General features: G+C 41.5%; 1 protein-coding gene across 1 annotated transcript in view; it reads right to left on the minus strand.

Moving 5' to 3' along the window:
- PEX14 (peroxisomal biogenesis factor 14) overlaps nt 1–18,885 on the minus strand; it is a 72,537-nt gene that overhangs the window by 15,659 nt on the left and 37,993 nt on the right. The window contains exon 4 of the mRNA XM_042831647.1: nt 1,735–1,857. Coding sequence (XP_042687581.1) covers nt 1,735–1,857 — 123 coding nt within the window. The remainder of the gene's footprint in view (nt 1–1,734; nt 1,858–18,885) is intronic.

Here is an 18,885-nt window from a genome sequence, read left to right on the forward strand (position 1 = left end):
AAACTCCTAAAAGAATCTTGGCTTTGGTGGTATTTTTATTCACCTTCAGTTTCTAAGCATTACAGAATAATATTTTCCAAGCTCTCTTTGGAGCAGCTCCTGGGAACTGTTTGATTTTTAAATATTAGTTAAGATTCTTAACCTACTAACAAGAAAGAAGAAGCTGGTGCTCTGAGGAAAACCAAAACAGTAAAAGAGGGAAAAATTGATAAAGCTGTAATGGTGAACAACAACAACAGTGCTTTCCAGTTTGAACTGCACACTTCTTTCCTGCTGTCCTTGTATTAACAGAACACTACAAAGTAAGAGCAGATCAACTCTTGCATTGTTCAGTTCTGACGGGAGACAGCTGAGCACCCAAGTGATGGCACTAACAGGGATCTGACACTGATTCTTCAGCAGTTTTGCTGTTTCTTCAGATTCTGCTTTTCTGGCATTTTCTATGAACTTCAGGTATTATTAGCTCAGCAGAATGCAGTCCTGGCGCTCACCAGCACACCCCAGTACAACCCTAAGAAATATTCCAGCTCTGAACTGGACTCCATCACAAATGTTTTTCTTCCCAGATTGCAGCAAACCAGAGTACTTCAAAACTCAGAGAACGAGTCCAGTATTATCTCTAACAGCAGCAAAACCGTGTCATAAACCAATAAACACAGCCCTAAGCAGACTGTTAGCTGGTCAGTATCTGAGCTGGAACTGCTTAGGAACAATATCAGAATCCAATTCCTAATACTCAGCAGGTAAGCAAAGCGCTTTGCAAACTGCCAGCCACACATGTGAGCTGAACAGCTTCTTTTGATGGATTTTTAATGGTGTGTACTTTGGTTTTTATTGTTTGGAGCTTAGATACTTTTTTGCGAGGTTTATTTTAAAATGCAAATGTATATGTAAATTTTAAGCCTACAGAGATTATGTTGGGACTTTAAAAATTCTCTGGGAGTACATTTTGTACACAGAATCATACAATCCTATTCACTCTGTCTACACAGCATCTCTGCTGTCACCTCTTTCATTAAGACTGAAGATAGAAATCTTGATAAAAATAAGCATCACTCCTAAATGGTCATCACTACTTGTAACTTCAGAGCACTCTTACAACTCAGTCACACTGGCAGTCCAATGTGCCAGACCTTAAACTCACACGTGGGAATTCACAGACTAAGTCCAGAAGACACTATATTCTGGTCTACTATTCCTGCTGAAAATAAAGTGCTTTCAAGTAATTACTCAAGGCATTAACTGTTCAGCTGCTTGACTAGTTAAGAAAATAAGTTCTCAAGCACAGATGAAATAATGATGTACATTTATATCACCTTCCATCCAAGAATCTATCAGCTCTATTGTGTACTAGTGGTCTATATGTTAGGAAATCCTACTGATGAAGGGAAGCATGACCCTTAGTTTTAGAAGGGAAAAGTTTGTCCCACACTAGATAAATGCTTTTTCAAGTCCTTAGAGCAAGTCAGAAGCTGATTTCTATTGACTATAACCTTTCATGACAAGAGGTGTCATAGGCTAGTTTGCGTTGGATTTTATTTTTGTAGACCAAGACCATTTGTACCTCATTTTCCTTGAGTAATATGTTTTTTTAGCTCCATCTCGCACCAGACATCAATAGGCATGGAAAGCACTCAAGGTAACATTCAGTACCTGACTCTGACAAAAATTACAGCGCTATTTGAACTGAAATCTAGGATCTGGCCCAGAAATGCTTTTCAAGGGGTTACTTACTATACACCACAGGGTGAGCAGGCTGAGCTGGCACCAGCTGCGAAGAAGGACCTGGGGACTGCGGCTCATCCGTGCTGGTGCCCGACTGCTGAAAAGCCAGGTCAATTTCTTCATCTGTCAGGCCTGGGGGAGCAGAGGAAATGAGATCATTTTTAGCACCTTTACCCACTTGATGCACACATAATTAAATTCCAAAGCAAGGCAGAACCTTTTCAAGCTGCAAAGAATTTTGTCACCAACTTGAGCAGTACTGCCTCCCCAATTTTGGATTCACTGGAATCTCTCCCTCTTTCTCTGCTGCAATTTAACCTTAAGCGACAGAATATTAGCCTCAACGCTGCTTCCAAATGTGGCTCATTCAATTTCCTTAATTTATCCTTGAGTTTATTGCTGCTTTTGAAGTAGCTTTCTATTGCAATTCTCCATTCTTCCTTCGAAAAAAAGATACCATCAACTGCAAATGTGGCTCATTTTAATCTGTAATGGTGTAAAAAAAAAAAAGAGGGGAAAAAACTAACAATAATGCATGAAAACAGACAGGGAAACAAAAAACTAATTATTGGGTTAGACGACTAATTAGTCTAGATCGTTTCCGAAGACGGGAATAATTTGCTTTATTTTATGACAAATGCAGAAATAAAAAGAAAAAATCAGGACTGACTGTGATTAGTATGAATGGGACACAGAATGCAAGGAGGAAATAAAACTATAACAAAACAGATCAAAACAAGGCCAAGCCCAAACTTTCAGCTCAGCATCGCCCCAGCCTACTGCTGCCTGATCAGACCGCCCTAGGGCAGCCTGGGTTTTATTTCACGCAGAGCTGCAGTCACACTGCACACATGGAACACGTTGGTGCAGTCACTCCTGCCATCAGGAAATGCCAGTATGACCATCTGTAATTGGCCACAACATGTGGAAAGGATTTGGCCAACAAGGGGGAAAAGAAAAGCAGCTATAGGATTCACGATGACCAGCATCTGTGGAGAAAGAAGCACAGCTGGATTATTTTTCCTAACAGGAGAAAACATCCTCTGGAGAAAGAACTCAGCGCTCAGATGGCAACCGTGATGTGGGGCAGGACAGCTGGGTGTTATTTGTATGTTATTTTCCTGCACAGAAGCAGATAGAATGCCAGCAGTCCTGATATAACAAACATCTGAAGCGACTCGAGGCTTTTTACTGCACATCAAGAGAGCATGAAAAAACATCCAGAGGTTGGAAGTGCAGCTACAGATTCAAAGGAATAGACTGAGAAAAGAAGGGAAAGACTACTTGATTCTTACATGGGTGTTGCAGGGATTAAGTGTGAACATGACAGCAGTTGGAGAAAATGGGTGAATTCTTTCTCTTCATCATCTCCACTTGAGGTCCGTGAAGAGAAAGTTGGGTGGGTTACATCAGGGAGTACTGCCAGTGTCAGAAACAGCATCAGGAACCTGAAGTTCCTATTTGCTGGTCCTGCAGTCTGACCAAATCCCCTCCTTTTTTTTTTTTTCATTTGATGCACGCCTCAAGTAAGAAGGAACCAAAACCACACACAGCAGAAGAGAACAAGACTTGCAGTGAGAGTAATAAAAGGCACATGGACACATCAGCTCAGCCTACTGTTCTGGTCACAAAAGCAGTGTCTAATCCATGTTAAAAAGATAAGTCCTAATAGGAAAGAAACTGTTTTAACCAGTTCCTAATTATTCAATATAGGAGAAAGCATAAACAGATGCCAGCACTGCAGATCTCTAGCAGCTATGGAATCTCATCAAGATGGAGACAGACACACAAGATAATATAAGCTGCTGGCTGCAAATGTAGCTCCTAGCTACTAGAGTGGGGGTAGTTTTGTTCTACTTCCATGCAAGGATAACAAATCTGAAAATATTTAACACTTAGGAGCATTTGGGAGTTCAGAGGATCCTCTCCTCATTTTACAAATGAGCAGGAAACAACACTCACTGCTTCCCAACCATGCTGCCCCTTTGATCCTCAGCTTGCTTGAGGAAAGACCTGAAGTCTTTCGTGGGTAAAATGCCCTCCTAGCATTATAGTGAGTTTGTCAGCTGGTGACACTCAAGTATCTCTGCTTCCATTAAAACCCTGCCACGTGGTGAAGAAAAAGCCAATGCGAATAACAGAAGGAAGGAAAACCTTTTGAGTTCATTGTATTGCAAATTAAAATTGTCATTACCTCCCTGGACTATTCTGCCCTACGAAGCTCTCATTCGTGGTACTGGAAGTATCATACAAAAGAACATCACAGCTACCTCCCTTCCTCATTACTGGAGAAGACAAGGAGTGCTGTCACCTTGGAACACCTCCTTTTTATTCACCTGAACAAGACGTTTCCAAGGTGCTGCCATCGAGGCCTCCAAGCATCAAGGGAGTGATCTCTCAGAGCTGATTCCTTAAACACACCTATGGAGTGAATCTGCACTGCACCCAGGCTGCTGTGCACTCAGAAATATGCTTATCTTCATGGCTGTCACTTCTAGCATACACAAACAAAAATGTAAGAGATATTCTAAGGCTGTCTTTGGGCATTTAGAAGTAACTCATCAAACTCCCTTTGGACTGATTTTTTTTCAGATTCACCACCTACACCCATGTATGCATTCAGTACGAGTGAGTTTTCTGTGCCCCAAATTATTCAATCTCCATGTATTAACTGCATAGAAAAGTGTGAGTTTCTAAATCAGCTCAAAATGTCACCCGCTCCAATATCTCACCAAGCTGAATTTCATCATAGTTCTTCTATCACTGGATTAAATAACCCTGATCCATGCAATGTTTGAATCTAGAAGCTGGTAACTCCAAAATTACATCACTTCCCCTGGATGCCAAAGCTGTGCCACAAAACCAGAGCTTTGTGTTTCATGTAACCCACTCTGAAATCAGTACTTCAAGGAAATAAGCCCACTTTACCAGAAGAATTGCTCTGCATCCATTTTCTCAACGCTTCGGAAAACAAACATTTCAGTCCTCCTAAAGTTTCAGCAAGATCAAGACCATGCAGAATGCAAAAGGTTAAAAGGAACAATAAAGGAAACTGCCAATTGTAAGTGAATTATATTTGGCTTTGAAAGCTGAGCCACAGCTATATTATAAAAGGCATCTCTTTGCGTTGTTTACCATCACCCTGACTAATGCAGACCTTTTTTTTTGTTTTAAATAATCTCATGCAAATTAGACACACACTTCCTTCCAGTTGATTGCTATCTGCAAGGAATAATCTAACCGCAGAGGGTACTGAGCAAGGACTGAGCTGAGGAGAAGGATGCAAGGAAGCTGTCTTCACAGCCCTACAGAATGCAAACCTATTCCCTTCCCCCAACCATCCATCTCATTCCTCTTCTGCACCACAGCCTTAGCAAAGAATTAGTCATAATTTTCACAAAGCCTTAAAATTTCCTTTCCAGGCTTCAGAGTGTTGATCTGAATTACCCAGCGCCCACGACTGTTTTGCATTCCAAGGTCCTCGCTGACCCTCCTTTGTGATTGCCACTGCTGCCGCTCTGTTTTCAGGGATCACTCAGCCTCTGTAAATTGTAGTCAAACACAGAACTGGAGAATAAAATGGGTTGTCAAAACATCCACCTTTGGTATTGCACAAAAAGCCCCTCTGCCCAAGAACTTCTGTCCTTTTATAATATCCATCGCTAGTTAATTTAAGGACCTTGTATACATTAAAATATTTTTCCTCTTATAATCACTCTCAAGTAGAGGAGCACTGTTAGGCATACTCTGCAGATGAGGAAGTGAGCATACAGATATGAGAGGTGCTCCAAGGGCAGAACCAGACTCCGGCACAGTCAGAAACTAAAATTCAGGAGATGTGAGCCCAATAAATAAGTATGAATTCATCCTCTCCATTTTCTGGACGAAACACAGCAGCATTTAACTGCAATGCAAAACCCTTGCATGAGCTTAACTAGACGAACTCTTAAGGTTTTTCATCTTCTCTGACACATCAGTGACAACTCCTTTCTTCCTTTCCCATCCATTGAGCCTGTGTCTCTTTTCTCCTATTCTTCCTTGCTTTGCTCAATCCAGTAACTCACGCCAGATTTTCCCAAGCCAAAGGCAGCATTTGTTGCAGGGATAAAAAATTCTGGTTAGGAAGACAGAAAATATTCTGGTGGAAAGAATTAAGTGCCTTTTGTGTTTTTCCACCTCCATTACCTCTCTGGCAGACCGCCCCGGAGCCATCACCACACCTCCCTTTCTGCAGAGCCAAGCAAAGTGGGTTTCCTGTTGTTGTTTGCCCCACACGTGCACACACTTTCTAGTCAGAAGAAAACGAAATAGATCTGGACAACTTGTTTAGTGACAGTAAACTACATGACCACACCAAGCTCGTGCATGGGAGCACGTGACTGAAAGGAAGACCTACTGCAGACATCTCGAAAGTGCATTACGCTCCTGTTCCTGGAAGCCACTGTGTCAACCCTGCTCAGAAAGAACATGGACACATTTTAAAAGAATCATCATAAAAACCTTCTGGGATCTGATCCAGACTAATGATTCCACCTGTTCAGTCGGCTACACGCAGTGCTGTGTGACTCTATCTGTGCTATGGTCCATCCTGTGCTTAGTTCAACACATTCTAGAAGTCAAAAGGCACGCTCTCCCAATCTGTTTTCTTCCACCATTGTTCATGGGGCTTTCATGAGACCAAACCCAACCCGACATTGAAACATAACCTGAGGTCTCAGAAACATCACTGATTTCTTTTCCTTACCCTGCGTTTACACTACAACCCTCTATTTGAATGTAAACATCCTATTGCTGCACTTCCAACTGAAATATTGTGGAAAGACACCCAAACATCAGAGTGAAAATCAGAGGTCTCAATTATTTGGCAGAAAAATGCAAATAATAAAAACCATTTCAGAAGTTGCCGAAAGAGCTTTGAATCCTTACTGCTTAATTCATCCAGGAGACTGCTAATTATGCAGCACCAATCTTTAAGAGACATGATATACTTCTATTTAGAACTGATAAAGGTGCTCAGAGCTCAGTAACAGCACTACTGTAAGGAAGGAAAACCTGCCTGACAATGCAGTGCTAAGAATTCAAGCCAGCCAAGCAGGGAGGAAGGGGTTAAAGCCAAAAAGTACGTTGGCATTACAAATATAAATAAATAAACAAACCTGGCAGCAGTTTCTCTTCCTGACCAGGCTTTTCGGAGTCTATAATAAAATGAAGTGTAATGGAGGAGAGGAGGGCAATGTCAGAGGGTGAGGGTTTGGGAGAGAGGTTGTTAAGTATCTCCCTCTCCTCAGCTGTGTTTACTCCATTTACAGGACCCCAGGTGATTGATAGAGGAAAGAAAAGCAAGCAGATAGTAACCCCCCCCCGGGAGCATCAGTAAAGAGGATAACTCCCAACACCAGCCAGAGCCCCGAACTCTCCTTAGGCCACTTGTAATTAAAAGGACAGAGCAAGATATGCAAACCAGAGAAAAAGAAAAAGAGGGATTTTTTTATTTATTATTAACATTTTTGTTGGAACAGTGGAGTGCAATAAGGACTCTCAGAGCAGTTAAAAGTCGTCGGGTGACCTGCAGACCCCTATTTCCCAGAGCCTTGTATAAAATTGAATTTTTTAAACATAAATTACACGTAATGACGACACTGTAAAAACTAACAGTAATGGAAAGCTGTGCTGTATTTCATTAGCCTGTATTATTCCGTGCCACCTGATCCAGCCGGGCCTTGTTTATGAGTTAGTGTGTTAGCAGATGCCGATGGAAGCATTTGCTTCGACCTTGCTCTTCTCATTGGGGCATGAAATTACGACGGCAGCACCTTGATATTACAGCCATAAATACAGTAAACTGCAAATTTAAGCCAACGGCTCCTATTGTCTCCGAACATAAAGCTGATCGGTATTTATTTAAAAGGAGAACGAAAAAAAATATTATATATCACCTTGTTTATGGGTCCAGTCCGCCCCCCTCCCCTAATCTGCCTTATTCACTTGGTTAAATACTAAACAAACAAACTAAATCCTCCCTATTTTCTACTGATTAAATATTCTCATGAAATGAGTATTGTCTTCAGAAAACTGGATCAAAGTATTTTCACTCTGAATAAGAAAGGGCAACCTACTTGCGTGGCATGTTTTGGAATGGAAAAAACTCAAACAACTACTACAACTTTTTCTCTTCTTTTTCTATATAAGGGAAGTTCAAAATACACAACGAAAAAGTTGCTTCTGATCACTCGTCCATGTTTGCGTGTAACATGTTTGTGCACTCAGACAAGAGAGAAACGTGCTTCCTTCCAGTCGTTTCCTATTTAAAGATACCTCCCTAGTTAATACTATTTCCAATGGAGGAGGAAAGGTGTAGAAAAAACAACACACAAACTTGCAGTAAGATTAATAGGAGGATGAAGAGAATGCCCAGGTCTCCTCCAAGGCAGCAGACAGCAGGGAGAATGCCTCACTGTTCTACCGGCATTTGGGGTAAAAACCCCTGTTCACTGACAACGTTGCCACTGAAATTCATTAAGAGGAAAAAAAACACAAAGGCAAAAGGACATTGTGATATCACAAAGCACATCATAGCATAAATCACAGCCTTGTACACCAGCACAAAATGTATTTCCCTGCTAGTTTCAAGGCAGGGAAGACACTGCTCCACTTGCACTAAGAGAGGTCAGGACTTCCTCTTCTAAGCAAAGAAAGCTCCTTGCTCTTATGAAGTATGAGATCTCTGCTCCACACGGGAAAAAAAAGGGATGCCTCAAGTGAAAGTTCCCCACACTATGCTATGTATTTCAGGAACTGAAGCACCAGGAGGAGAGTAGGAGGAACAACACCCAGGACTCTGAAATGCAGAAGTCCTAATAGGTGCAGTAATTACCACAGCCTTAACAGGATTTGGACACCTCATTTTTGAATTAATCTTCAGCAAATCTTCAGCTAGCAGCCCACATAATTCAGCAGGCACAATTTTTGCTTCACACAAAGTTCAAAGTACAAAAAGGGCAGCCAGCAACATGACTCTAAATCAAACAGGACATGCCTCAGAAACCTGAAGTGCAGTACCAGAAGCTTCCTTACAAAGCCCAGCTACCTTCCTGTGCAACTAGGCTACGCAGAAACACAGTGAGACTTCAGACCTGGGGAGCTCTTCCTCAAGCACCATCTGTATTACAGAGGCGTTCTAAGAATACCATGATCAGCGAGGAGAGATTTCCTTCTGTCATCATCCTCAGGTCTCTTTCCTGCAGCCTTTCCTTTCTGCTATCACACAAGAAGAACAGTGTCTGTTAGAAAATCTCCTTCACGTGGACACTGGTGGAATATATCAGCACCTGCCTGTGACACACAGTGATGAAGAGGCAACACGTGGCTGAGCTGGAAGCCAGTGCTGTAAGACTGGAATGCAGGACATCCCATTCAGCCAGCACCTGATGTAAGAATACTACCTTGGGGAACAAAATCCCCTACATATTTTTAATTATTTCAAATGAATTTATTCCTTGGGTTTGAAGGCTTTGAAGACTCTATGCCAAGATGCCAATTTATCAGGTAATTTATCAGGAATGGAACATAACCAAGGCTATATCATTAGTTTAGAAGACTGCAGAGGGCAGAATATCCAGATAATGAAAGAGATGCTGCTCTAGTAACCGTAGTGCTGCCATAATTTGCTACCATTGCTGACAACCTCCCTAGAAATAAAGCCATGCATCCAGAGAAAACACACATCAGATACACCAAATGCATGTTTCCAAGCATACCCCAACCTGTGATCTGCAAATGCTTGCTGTTATTCCTACAGAGAAACAAGTCTCATGGTGACAGTTCTGATCTTCATTACCAGGATCGCAGCACTCCTTAATGCCCCAAAAGGCACTCATGGTGCCAGGCTCCAAACACTCAACAGTCTGTGCGAATGGGAGACTGGCAGGGATGAAATACAGGAGGGGATGCACAAAGGAAGCAACTTAACCACAGTCCACAGCACTTCATTTTCACAGTGAAAAACACAACAAAAAACATGCCATGAATGTGAAAAGATACTAAATTTTTCTACAGATTCTTTTCCAAGGGCAGAGCAGTTCGGAACACTGCATATAACTTCAAAAATCTAATAGCTTGACTTTGTTACCACAGATTTTAAAAATAGCTATCTCAGGGAACATTTGTGCTTCATATACTTTCACTTAAGGTGTAAGAAAAATATTTTGTTAAACAGCTTGTTGAGCAATAGCAACAAAATGATCGGCCTTTGGCTACTCTTTGATCTGTGATAACATCTTTAGGATCTTTCAAAGAAAAAAGACAAAGGTTGTCCTAAATTCAAGTGAGGTAAAATTGGCAATATAAGAGGTTTGGTTTTGTGCCTTCAGAACTCTAATTTTACACTGCATTTCCACCTCAAAGGAAACAACCTGAACATGACACGAGAATTCTGGCACTGCAGTAGAAGGAGCCACTGTGGAGGATCTGCAGTCAGACAGACAGCTGCAGCCCAACACATCTGTTATAACCACAGCAGAAAAGAAGCAGGCTGGCCAGCAGTATGAGCCAAATACAGCCCATGACAGATCTGACCGAGCAAACTGGCTCTAATGTGGAATAACTCCTGACCAGAAGCCACTGCTGATTTGTTATTACTGGAACAGGCTGGTGTGAAATTGCAGAACCAGACTCCTTTTTTTTTTTCCCAACTCTGAGTTCAAAAGAAACTGTTCTGTTTAGAAGAAAAGTAACTTCAAGCCATTCTAAGCAATTCTTTAACCAGATCTGTCAGGATATCTGAAGGATGACTTAATTTTGGATACAAGAATGAGAAAGTCATTCTGATGCACCATCCCTGGTTCTGTATTTACCCTGGAATTGCACAGCAGGAAGAGCATCTGCACATCAGACAATGCCATCCAAGTACCTCTGCAGACTAAGGCTACCTGCAATGAGCAACTAGCCTTGATGTTGTTTGCTTCCCCTTTTAATTTCAAAATTTGAGAAAGAAAAGAACAAGCCCATTCGTCTCGACATCACATGAAAAATCACATAAAGCACACGCTTAATGAACTTCTAGCTTCTGAAGAATGCACAGGATGGAAACACGGAGTATGCAGGACAGCAGTGCTACCCTGCCCTCCCAAAGCACTGCTACAGGGAGCACTGAGAACAGCTGGATGTCTAAGAAAGCTGGAAAATCTTTGCAAGCAGGAATGGGATAATACATGGAAATGTAAAGAAAGGAACACAGAGTAAGCAGCCATGAACACGGGAATCTGAGCACTTTTTCTGACATACTTTCTCCCGACTTTACAAAGTGACTTTGTTCCTCCAACCCAGTTCCTGCGAAGCAGAATCAATGTCAGACGCTTAGGAGTCAAACATTGCAGCACGGAGGAGATAAGCTCTATGAAGAAAAACACATCTAAGTACTATATATTTGAGTATTATGGCACAAACGTTTCAGGTAAATCCGGTTTACGTTTCCCCAAGAAAGACAGAGACACCCGTACACTATTTAAAAAGACACGTCAGCAAGTATTCATTACAGATTATAAATCACCCTTGTTCTTCTTTCTTTTGTTTTAGAGAAATTTTTTACATGCCATTAAAATATTGTTTGCTGAATCCTACTACAAAGCTAGCCACCTGTAAAATTAAAGGCTGATGCTGCCAATAAGCGTTGAAATACCTTCTGTTTAAAAGGCAAACCTACTTTGTAATTTTTAACACAACTGTATAAATATTCCTCCACCCACCCTGCACAATTTTGTTGGTTACACTGCATCCATTTGGACAACAACCATCTATGTCACCACACAGGATGTTAACCTTGGGTGGAGAAGAAAGAAACAATAGCAAATGAACTTTCAAGAAATCAAGATTACACATTCAGGCAGGGACCTTCAGGATAAAAGACGAGCGAAGACAAAAAACATCAGGGGACAAGTCAACAAAACAGCAGAATGGTTTCAGAAGATCATTTTTCATCTTTTGGATTGTTTATCGCTATTTTTTTCTCCCTATGTGCCTTCAGCAGCTCTAGAGAAAATTAAAGGAGTCTGGATAAAACGCCCAGAGGACGACTACTGCTAACAATACTAAAAATAACGAGGGTAAGTGGTGGAAAAACTCTGGTGACCACACACGGAGAACTGGAGTGGTAAGGTACAACAGGAGTTTCATCATTGCTCCCTCAGGACATGCAGAGAACATCCTAACTGCTTCTGGTTCTCTAGGGTTCCGATTACCATGCCAAACACACCTCCAGAGTTTCCTTATTAGTATAATAAAAAGCCTCCACACATTTGGGTTCTATTCCCAGCCTTGCTATTGACCTTGCATAGGTCACTTAACCTCCATCTGCCTCAGTTTCTACGTCTGTAAAACAGGAACGATGTTACACAAAATCCTTCGTAGAACATTTCAGACTGACGTGACAATTATGGCGTACAAAGCATAACTGATGGTTCTGAGAGTCTGTACACACAGTGTATGCATTTAAGCCAAGGTAAAGCATTTGCAATGACTAATTTATTCAAGTAGGAAGTTTAGCCCTTTTCTTTTTCTTTCTTTTTTTTTTTTTTGTGCTTGTAGATCATCTTTGGTAACACTTTTGGATTTCTAACAAATCTGTGCTGTGCTTTCAGTAGGTGCTAAAATACAAGATGTTTCTCTGGTCTGCCTTTGAGCAAGCACTGCCCTCAAAATCCAGTTGTGGGAGCTGAATGTTCAAAACTGGAATCCCAAACTGCATTTCTTGAAGACTGCTGTCCTCCAGTGCCTCAACAAGCTCTAGCCCAGGAGTTACAACAGGACTGGCTACACAGAACTCACAGAGAACATGGAGGGAATATTAAGAAACATGTACAGGCACGTAGCTGCAACATAAAGCAAGCCAGATCAGTAGGTGAGGCAGCCGGATCAGCGAGAAGCTTGCAACTGCTATCAGCTCGTGTGTGAGGGAAGATGCTGGAGTTCCAGAGCCAGGAAATTGCCCCTAAGCAAAGGAATCACCTCAGAGATAGAAATGGGTGAGGGACAGAGCTGCAATGGGGCAGTGTGAGGGGCAGGGCTCGGCGCTGAGAGCTCCATGCTCCCCTGTGCCAGGCCCACCAGGCAGAACTGCTCGTCACCCACTGCAGCAGCACAGTAGATGAAGTTCATCAAAAGGACAGCGATTTCCTCCTTGGTTTTCTTTTAGTGTCCATCTCATTTGTCTCAGGTGGCCTCCTAAGGAATAAGCTCTGCTTTTCTGATGCAATGCTTGGGAGCGGGGAGGCCCTGACTCTGTGGATGCCCTGCCAACAGGGCAAGAGCAGCTTGCAGGCTGTGCTACTGAATTCCACCTTTGGGGTACCCGCAGAGCACATGCAGGCAGCCCCAGCTCCTGGGATGCACACACACACACACACTCTCTACCCGACACTAAGCTCACACCTCACAAACAAATTATTTAACTACTCTATCCCCCAAGGAAGACGGTGATCATTTCAGATGCAGCTCCCTGCTCGTCTCTCACATACACGCAACGACCTGATAGGTTAAATGCTGCCATTTAATTACAGTAATGGAAGCTGCTATTTTTTGGTTCCCTTGAATTCTCTCTCGCTCTCTTTTTTAAACACACACAGAATCATCTTTTAAACATGCATTTTATATTTCTGAGTTTAACAGCTGCATCCTCCTGCTTACTTGAGGTTTGGGAGCAATGATATTCTGATACTCTTCTCTGAGCAACTCACCTTTTAGACGCTCCATACAAAGGAATTCAGGCTGGGAGCTGCTGCAGGAAGGGATGCATGCAAGCACCAAAGAGGCCAGGCAGCCTCCATTTACTTGGGTGGTTTGGGTCAGCTTTGTTGAACCCCACTAACTCAACCCCTGCCCCCAAAGCAGCTGAGGATAAACACTACAGTGCCCTGAGTAACTTGACTGAAAATGCCATAAGCATCAGTACATCACAGAGTGTGACACAGTATGGCAGTCAGGACTATCAGGATTACCTCACACCTAGCTGTTCCTAACACCTCTGAATCAGTTTCCCCATCCAGCACGGTGATGGTACTTCCTTTGCTTCCCACCACAGTTTGGAGTTTGCAAATTGTAAAGGTCTAACCAAGAAGAGCAAACGTAAACACAAGAACATGAAATGCATCTTATCATCTTGCCATTGCACAAAAGGTGGATGGGTTTGTCAGTTCATATTTGTACAGTACTTTGAATTTGAGCCGTGGTATACAAATATGAAAGACATATTTGTTAAATTCTTGAGCGTGTTGCAAAACACTTGTTTTGTTTTCTCTTCGGTGATTTCAGGGAGGGGGCTGCAGGCGGCCACGGACTACAGACAGCTGTATGGTGAGGAACACACAGCACACATTACGTGTGCAGCACAACTGCATGTGGATCTTACATTCTGTATTGTATGCCAGTTAGAAAAACAATCTAGAAGCAAAGCATAGCTAATTCCAAGTAAAAATAAATCCTTATCTATGCTAAGGCCATGCTATGGGTAGAAAAATACCCATATTACACCTGTTCTCCACTTTATTTGTCCTCTAAATGTGAAAAGCTTATTTATTTGTTCCGAGGCAGCTGGCTCACGATCAGCCAGCCACCCATGCAGGGCTATCGCCCATCTTCATTCCCTGGTACAGATATCCACCGGTGTCTCTTAAGAATGGAATCTTAAAAGGTGAGGCAAGGCAGAGACAAAGACAAATTTAATTTTATCACCATAAAAAGAGGACATTTCCACATGGGCAGCAAGGACATGAATATCATGTGTATGCGGGGGCAGGGAGGGGATTATAAACGCATTTTTGGCGAAATTCAATAAAGCTGATTCCACTGCATAAGGTCAGCAATTTACTTTTAAAAAATGATATGATTGCAACTTTTAATATAACCCATGTATTTGCTGCAAGATGCTCTAGAAGATTGTGTAATGTAACCACCCGACCTCTCCACAGGAGCAGAGATCACCCCATTTACCCTTTATTGTCTTGCTAAAAGCAATGCACATTTGCACAGAATGACAAAGTCAACAGCTTTTACTTAAGAGAGCCTCAGATTTCATTGAGAATGAATTCTCTGCTCTCCTCCTATGGGAGCGTAGTCTCGCCTGGACTCATCAGAAAGGATAGGAAAGAATGAAGCAAAGACTTAATTCTCTTTTTTGCTAAGGAAAGAATGATTGCTTTCCAAATTAGAATTAAGAGGGAACAGTGTGTAGCAGAAAAGTAAATAATAGGATTTCATGTTTGTGTGCATCCAAGACCTAGTGTTTTAAACACTGCAGAAATGTTGTCTAAGAGATCCTAGAGAATTATCTCATGCACGAACTTCTTTTATCTTTCCTAGCAGGAAAGTATCATTAGGTCTGAGATGGATTTCAGCAGAAGAGCAACACAGATTAACCTAATTACACTCCACTCCTTGTTTTGGCCCCAAGAGAGAAGGCTGTCTCTTTAGACTTACAATACCAGGTTCATTCACAGAGCAGATCAGGAACTGAATTCCTTTACTTGCTCCAGGAAGATTGTGGGGAAACCCTGGGCTGAATGACCACGAAGAGCAAATTCCCTCTGTAACAAAAATATTTTTATACAAACAAAAACTAGATTTCTTCATCTGTCTCAAGGTGAAGCTTGTTTCAAAGGTCAAAGCTGCAGGGCTGGATTAGGATTGCACGCAATGTGCCCAAGCCTTGACATCCCGACATTCTCGAGTTTGCAGCTCTCCCTTGCTGAACAAACCTGATGGAAGCAAATTCTCTTTAAAGTGTGGCTCTTACTGCAGCAAGCAGCTTCAACAATCACACACGCTACAGCATCAACAATTCCAAAGCAAGCACATAAAAGCAGTTTATAAACATAGTTAAAACATATCTAACTGCCACTGATACAGAAGTGGTAATTAATTCCATTTCACAGGTGGGCAAGCTGAGAACAAGCATCTTGCCCAAAGCCAAGCATGTCGTCTATCCTCCGATCTTCCATGTCTGCTTTTAGATTGCAACTACAAAGGTGATTTTCTTTTGGCAATCTACATTTATTTTCACTTACAAACATGATAAAGAATGTATTAATTTATAAGATGGACTCAGGAACTGGGTCCTTTTTGCCCACTACTAAGGCTAACTATTTCAGGACTCAGAATATAGCTGACTACTTTAGCATCATCTTCCAGAACAGACCTCAACCCACTCTGCTGTAATCATATTGGTTTTGAAATGCTACCAGGAATGGAAATATTATTTTGACAGTAAACAAGACAAATATGACTCAAAACACACTCATGGAGCAATAGAAGTTAATTTTGCAAAGCCATTTTTAACAGCTCTTTTACATTACGTAGTTGCTGTCAGATTGCCAAGTGGAAAGACACTATTAAACCCCTGACATTCTAATTATTTTTTTAAAATTAAGCCTACAACTGATATTTTGGAGCGTATGCAATTTCCCATAAACCAAAACAGTCTGTTCCAATTTATCAATAATTTTCAAGCTACAAAATCACATCAAAGGTGATTCTGGTCTCTATGCTGGAATCACGGGGAATTTTCACGGCCCAAGAGAAACAGGGGATGCAGCACACAGTTTATCTAATGCAATCGAAATGTATCACCTCTTGTTCAGTGCAGCATGTACCTAAATGGTTCAAGATCAGCGTAGGTTGAGCCTGAAGTGAAAGAAAGAGGATGTTATCAGTAATCATTGTTACAGAGCTCACAAATGTGCACTTACAGGACAGGGAATTTGAGAGACTCCCTAATGGCCCTTCACAGCACCATTACATCAAAGGAGCACCTCTTGTAATGCACCTCCTCAGTCTTCCACATAAGAAGCCAAAGAAAAAGTCACTAATATTTCCACGTTTCTGCTATTAAATAGCAGAGCTTGAATCGAAGCCCTTCGGAACAATCTTGTTTAAAGCAATACAGCCTGCAGACTGGTAGGCCTCAAGTTTTCCCTGACTTTTCTTTGCCTTCCAACCAGGCCCAAACCAGACTTCTTGCCCTCCCTCGTCAGCATACTAACAGGTCACAGCCAGCAGGTTCACACTGAACTTCCATGGACAGTGTGAGATGACAAGCTTGTTGAAGCTATCCAACAGCAGTGATGATGTCTCCTGCTGGTGAAAAGCATTCCTATGAAGAATTTCTTAGTTCCAAGGAGAGCTAACTAACCAATGTCCAGCACAGCATTTCATACAGAAAGTGTTCCTTCAAAGCAACCTGAACTGTTCCAGTGAAAAGTAACCATTTTATTACTACAATTCAAAAACCCATTTTTTGGAATATTTTAATTGCAATATTATGATGTATACTATATCATTATATCAATCTCTTATTATCGGCTACAATATAAAAGGCTTAATCGATACAGATGATCTGATGGATCAATAGTATTTCATTAGATAGTCTGATATTTTAAATGCTAACACCATTTAAATATTAAAACATTTCAAAACTTAGAATTCACAGTGGAATCAAAATGTATTGTTCAACCTTGTTTCTAAACGCTATTGAGCCATGAAAAAACAATTGTTACGAAACAATGAAACGTACACTGAGTCCAATGCTCTTCTAAAATAACAAACTCATTTGTAAGCAAGTAGAGTTTCTATCAACACACAGATGCACACATTTTTCTTAATCATCTGGCTATTCTAAACACTATCAGGTTGCAAACAGAAAGGACTGACTTCCTCTGTACACACTGCCATACTTGCAGCGGTGTTTTTCCACCCTCGTTTGAATCAGTAGTGACTGGGACAAGTCAAAGTTGAGATCAATTTCTCCACATGGTTGTGTACTAAATACCCTCCTTCCAAACTTCCTTCCTCATCTTGAGGATTTATAGTAGTAGCTTCCTATCCATTACAAAGATTTTCTTCCAAAAACCCTGACAACTCCAAAGAATCAGTGTATCTGATTCTCTACCCAGGATGTCTTCAGGTGGATCACTTGATCCCATTTTGTTACCGTTCTTGCTGCAGTTCTCTTCTTGGCACACAAGTCAAGGAAATCTGTAGAGTTCATGACAAGTCTGGGTAACACAAGCAGTCGTAAAACGGGGGGAGGAGGCAGCAAGACGAGTAGGAGGCACTGAACAGCAGGTGACAGATAGGCACGCAGAAGACTGGCAGGACATGTCCTGACGGATAGAGATTCTCAATCACGTTTCAGGAAGGAAAAAGAAGGCAACTAATACAAAATACACCACTGTGGCACTAGTTTTTGGATCATCAGCACATTTATTCCTCCTGATTATGAGGCTCCAGCGGTGGAAATCTTCCTTGTATGTTGAACATTACCAGCACTGGACAGGCACAGTCAAGTACCAGAAACAGAAGTGATAACCACTAGCGCTTATTCAGATAGGAACGTTGAGAGCTTGTTATCACTGAAAGCAATCATTCTTTCACTCTTCATTCTCTGGGTCTCTAACGAGATCCTTTAGGATACAACCAATTATGCAGGGCTATATTGATCCAAAATTTGCATGGGTAGCACCTAAAGAACACACTGGTAGCACAATCAGGTATAGGACACATTTTTCTTCAAGCAGAATATATAAATTACATTAGCTGTACTAGTAGTAATAATATATTTCATAGTGCTTTTCAAGAATCTTAGTAAATTCAAGATCACTTAGACAAAGCGTTCTTCATTTCCTCCCCTAAAGACAGTGTAGTGACACTCGACAGCTGCTGTCCTCAAACCCAGAGATGGATGCTTTTCAGCAGAAAGCCCAGTGAGATGTAGATAACCCTATACACATCATCAAATGTGCTTGATGCAAATAGCTGCAAAGTTTCAGTGGTTAATGGATACAACGTGCTCCAGGATCCTTAAATGAAAAGCATTATGAAAATGCAGAATGCTCTTTGACTTCCCTTTAACCTGTACAGTCATTTTTGTACATCTAACACAAGCTGTTAGACTTCCTCTCTGCTACTTGAACACCTGTTCCAAACTCCTTTAATAATCAGAAAGCATACACTCTCTGGTTCTACCAATGAAGTAGCTTTTCTCTCATTCTGTGCCAAAGTCGGTTGTTCTAGATGCTTAAATATACTAAGTACATTCTCACAATTTTTTAAAAAATTCCAGCTCTCACTTGCAGCTTTGCATGTGCAAGTGATGACGCCTACCCAGGCACTGGC

This window comes from Centrocercus urophasianus, unplaced genomic scaffold (genome assembly GCF_019232065.1).
Source record: "Centrocercus urophasianus isolate 14NV4802_14NV808 unplaced genomic scaffold, USGS_Curo_1.0 seq_36, whole genome shotgun sequence".
Taxonomy (NCBI): domain Eukaryota; kingdom Metazoa; phylum Chordata; class Aves; order Galliformes; family Phasianidae; genus Centrocercus; species Centrocercus urophasianus.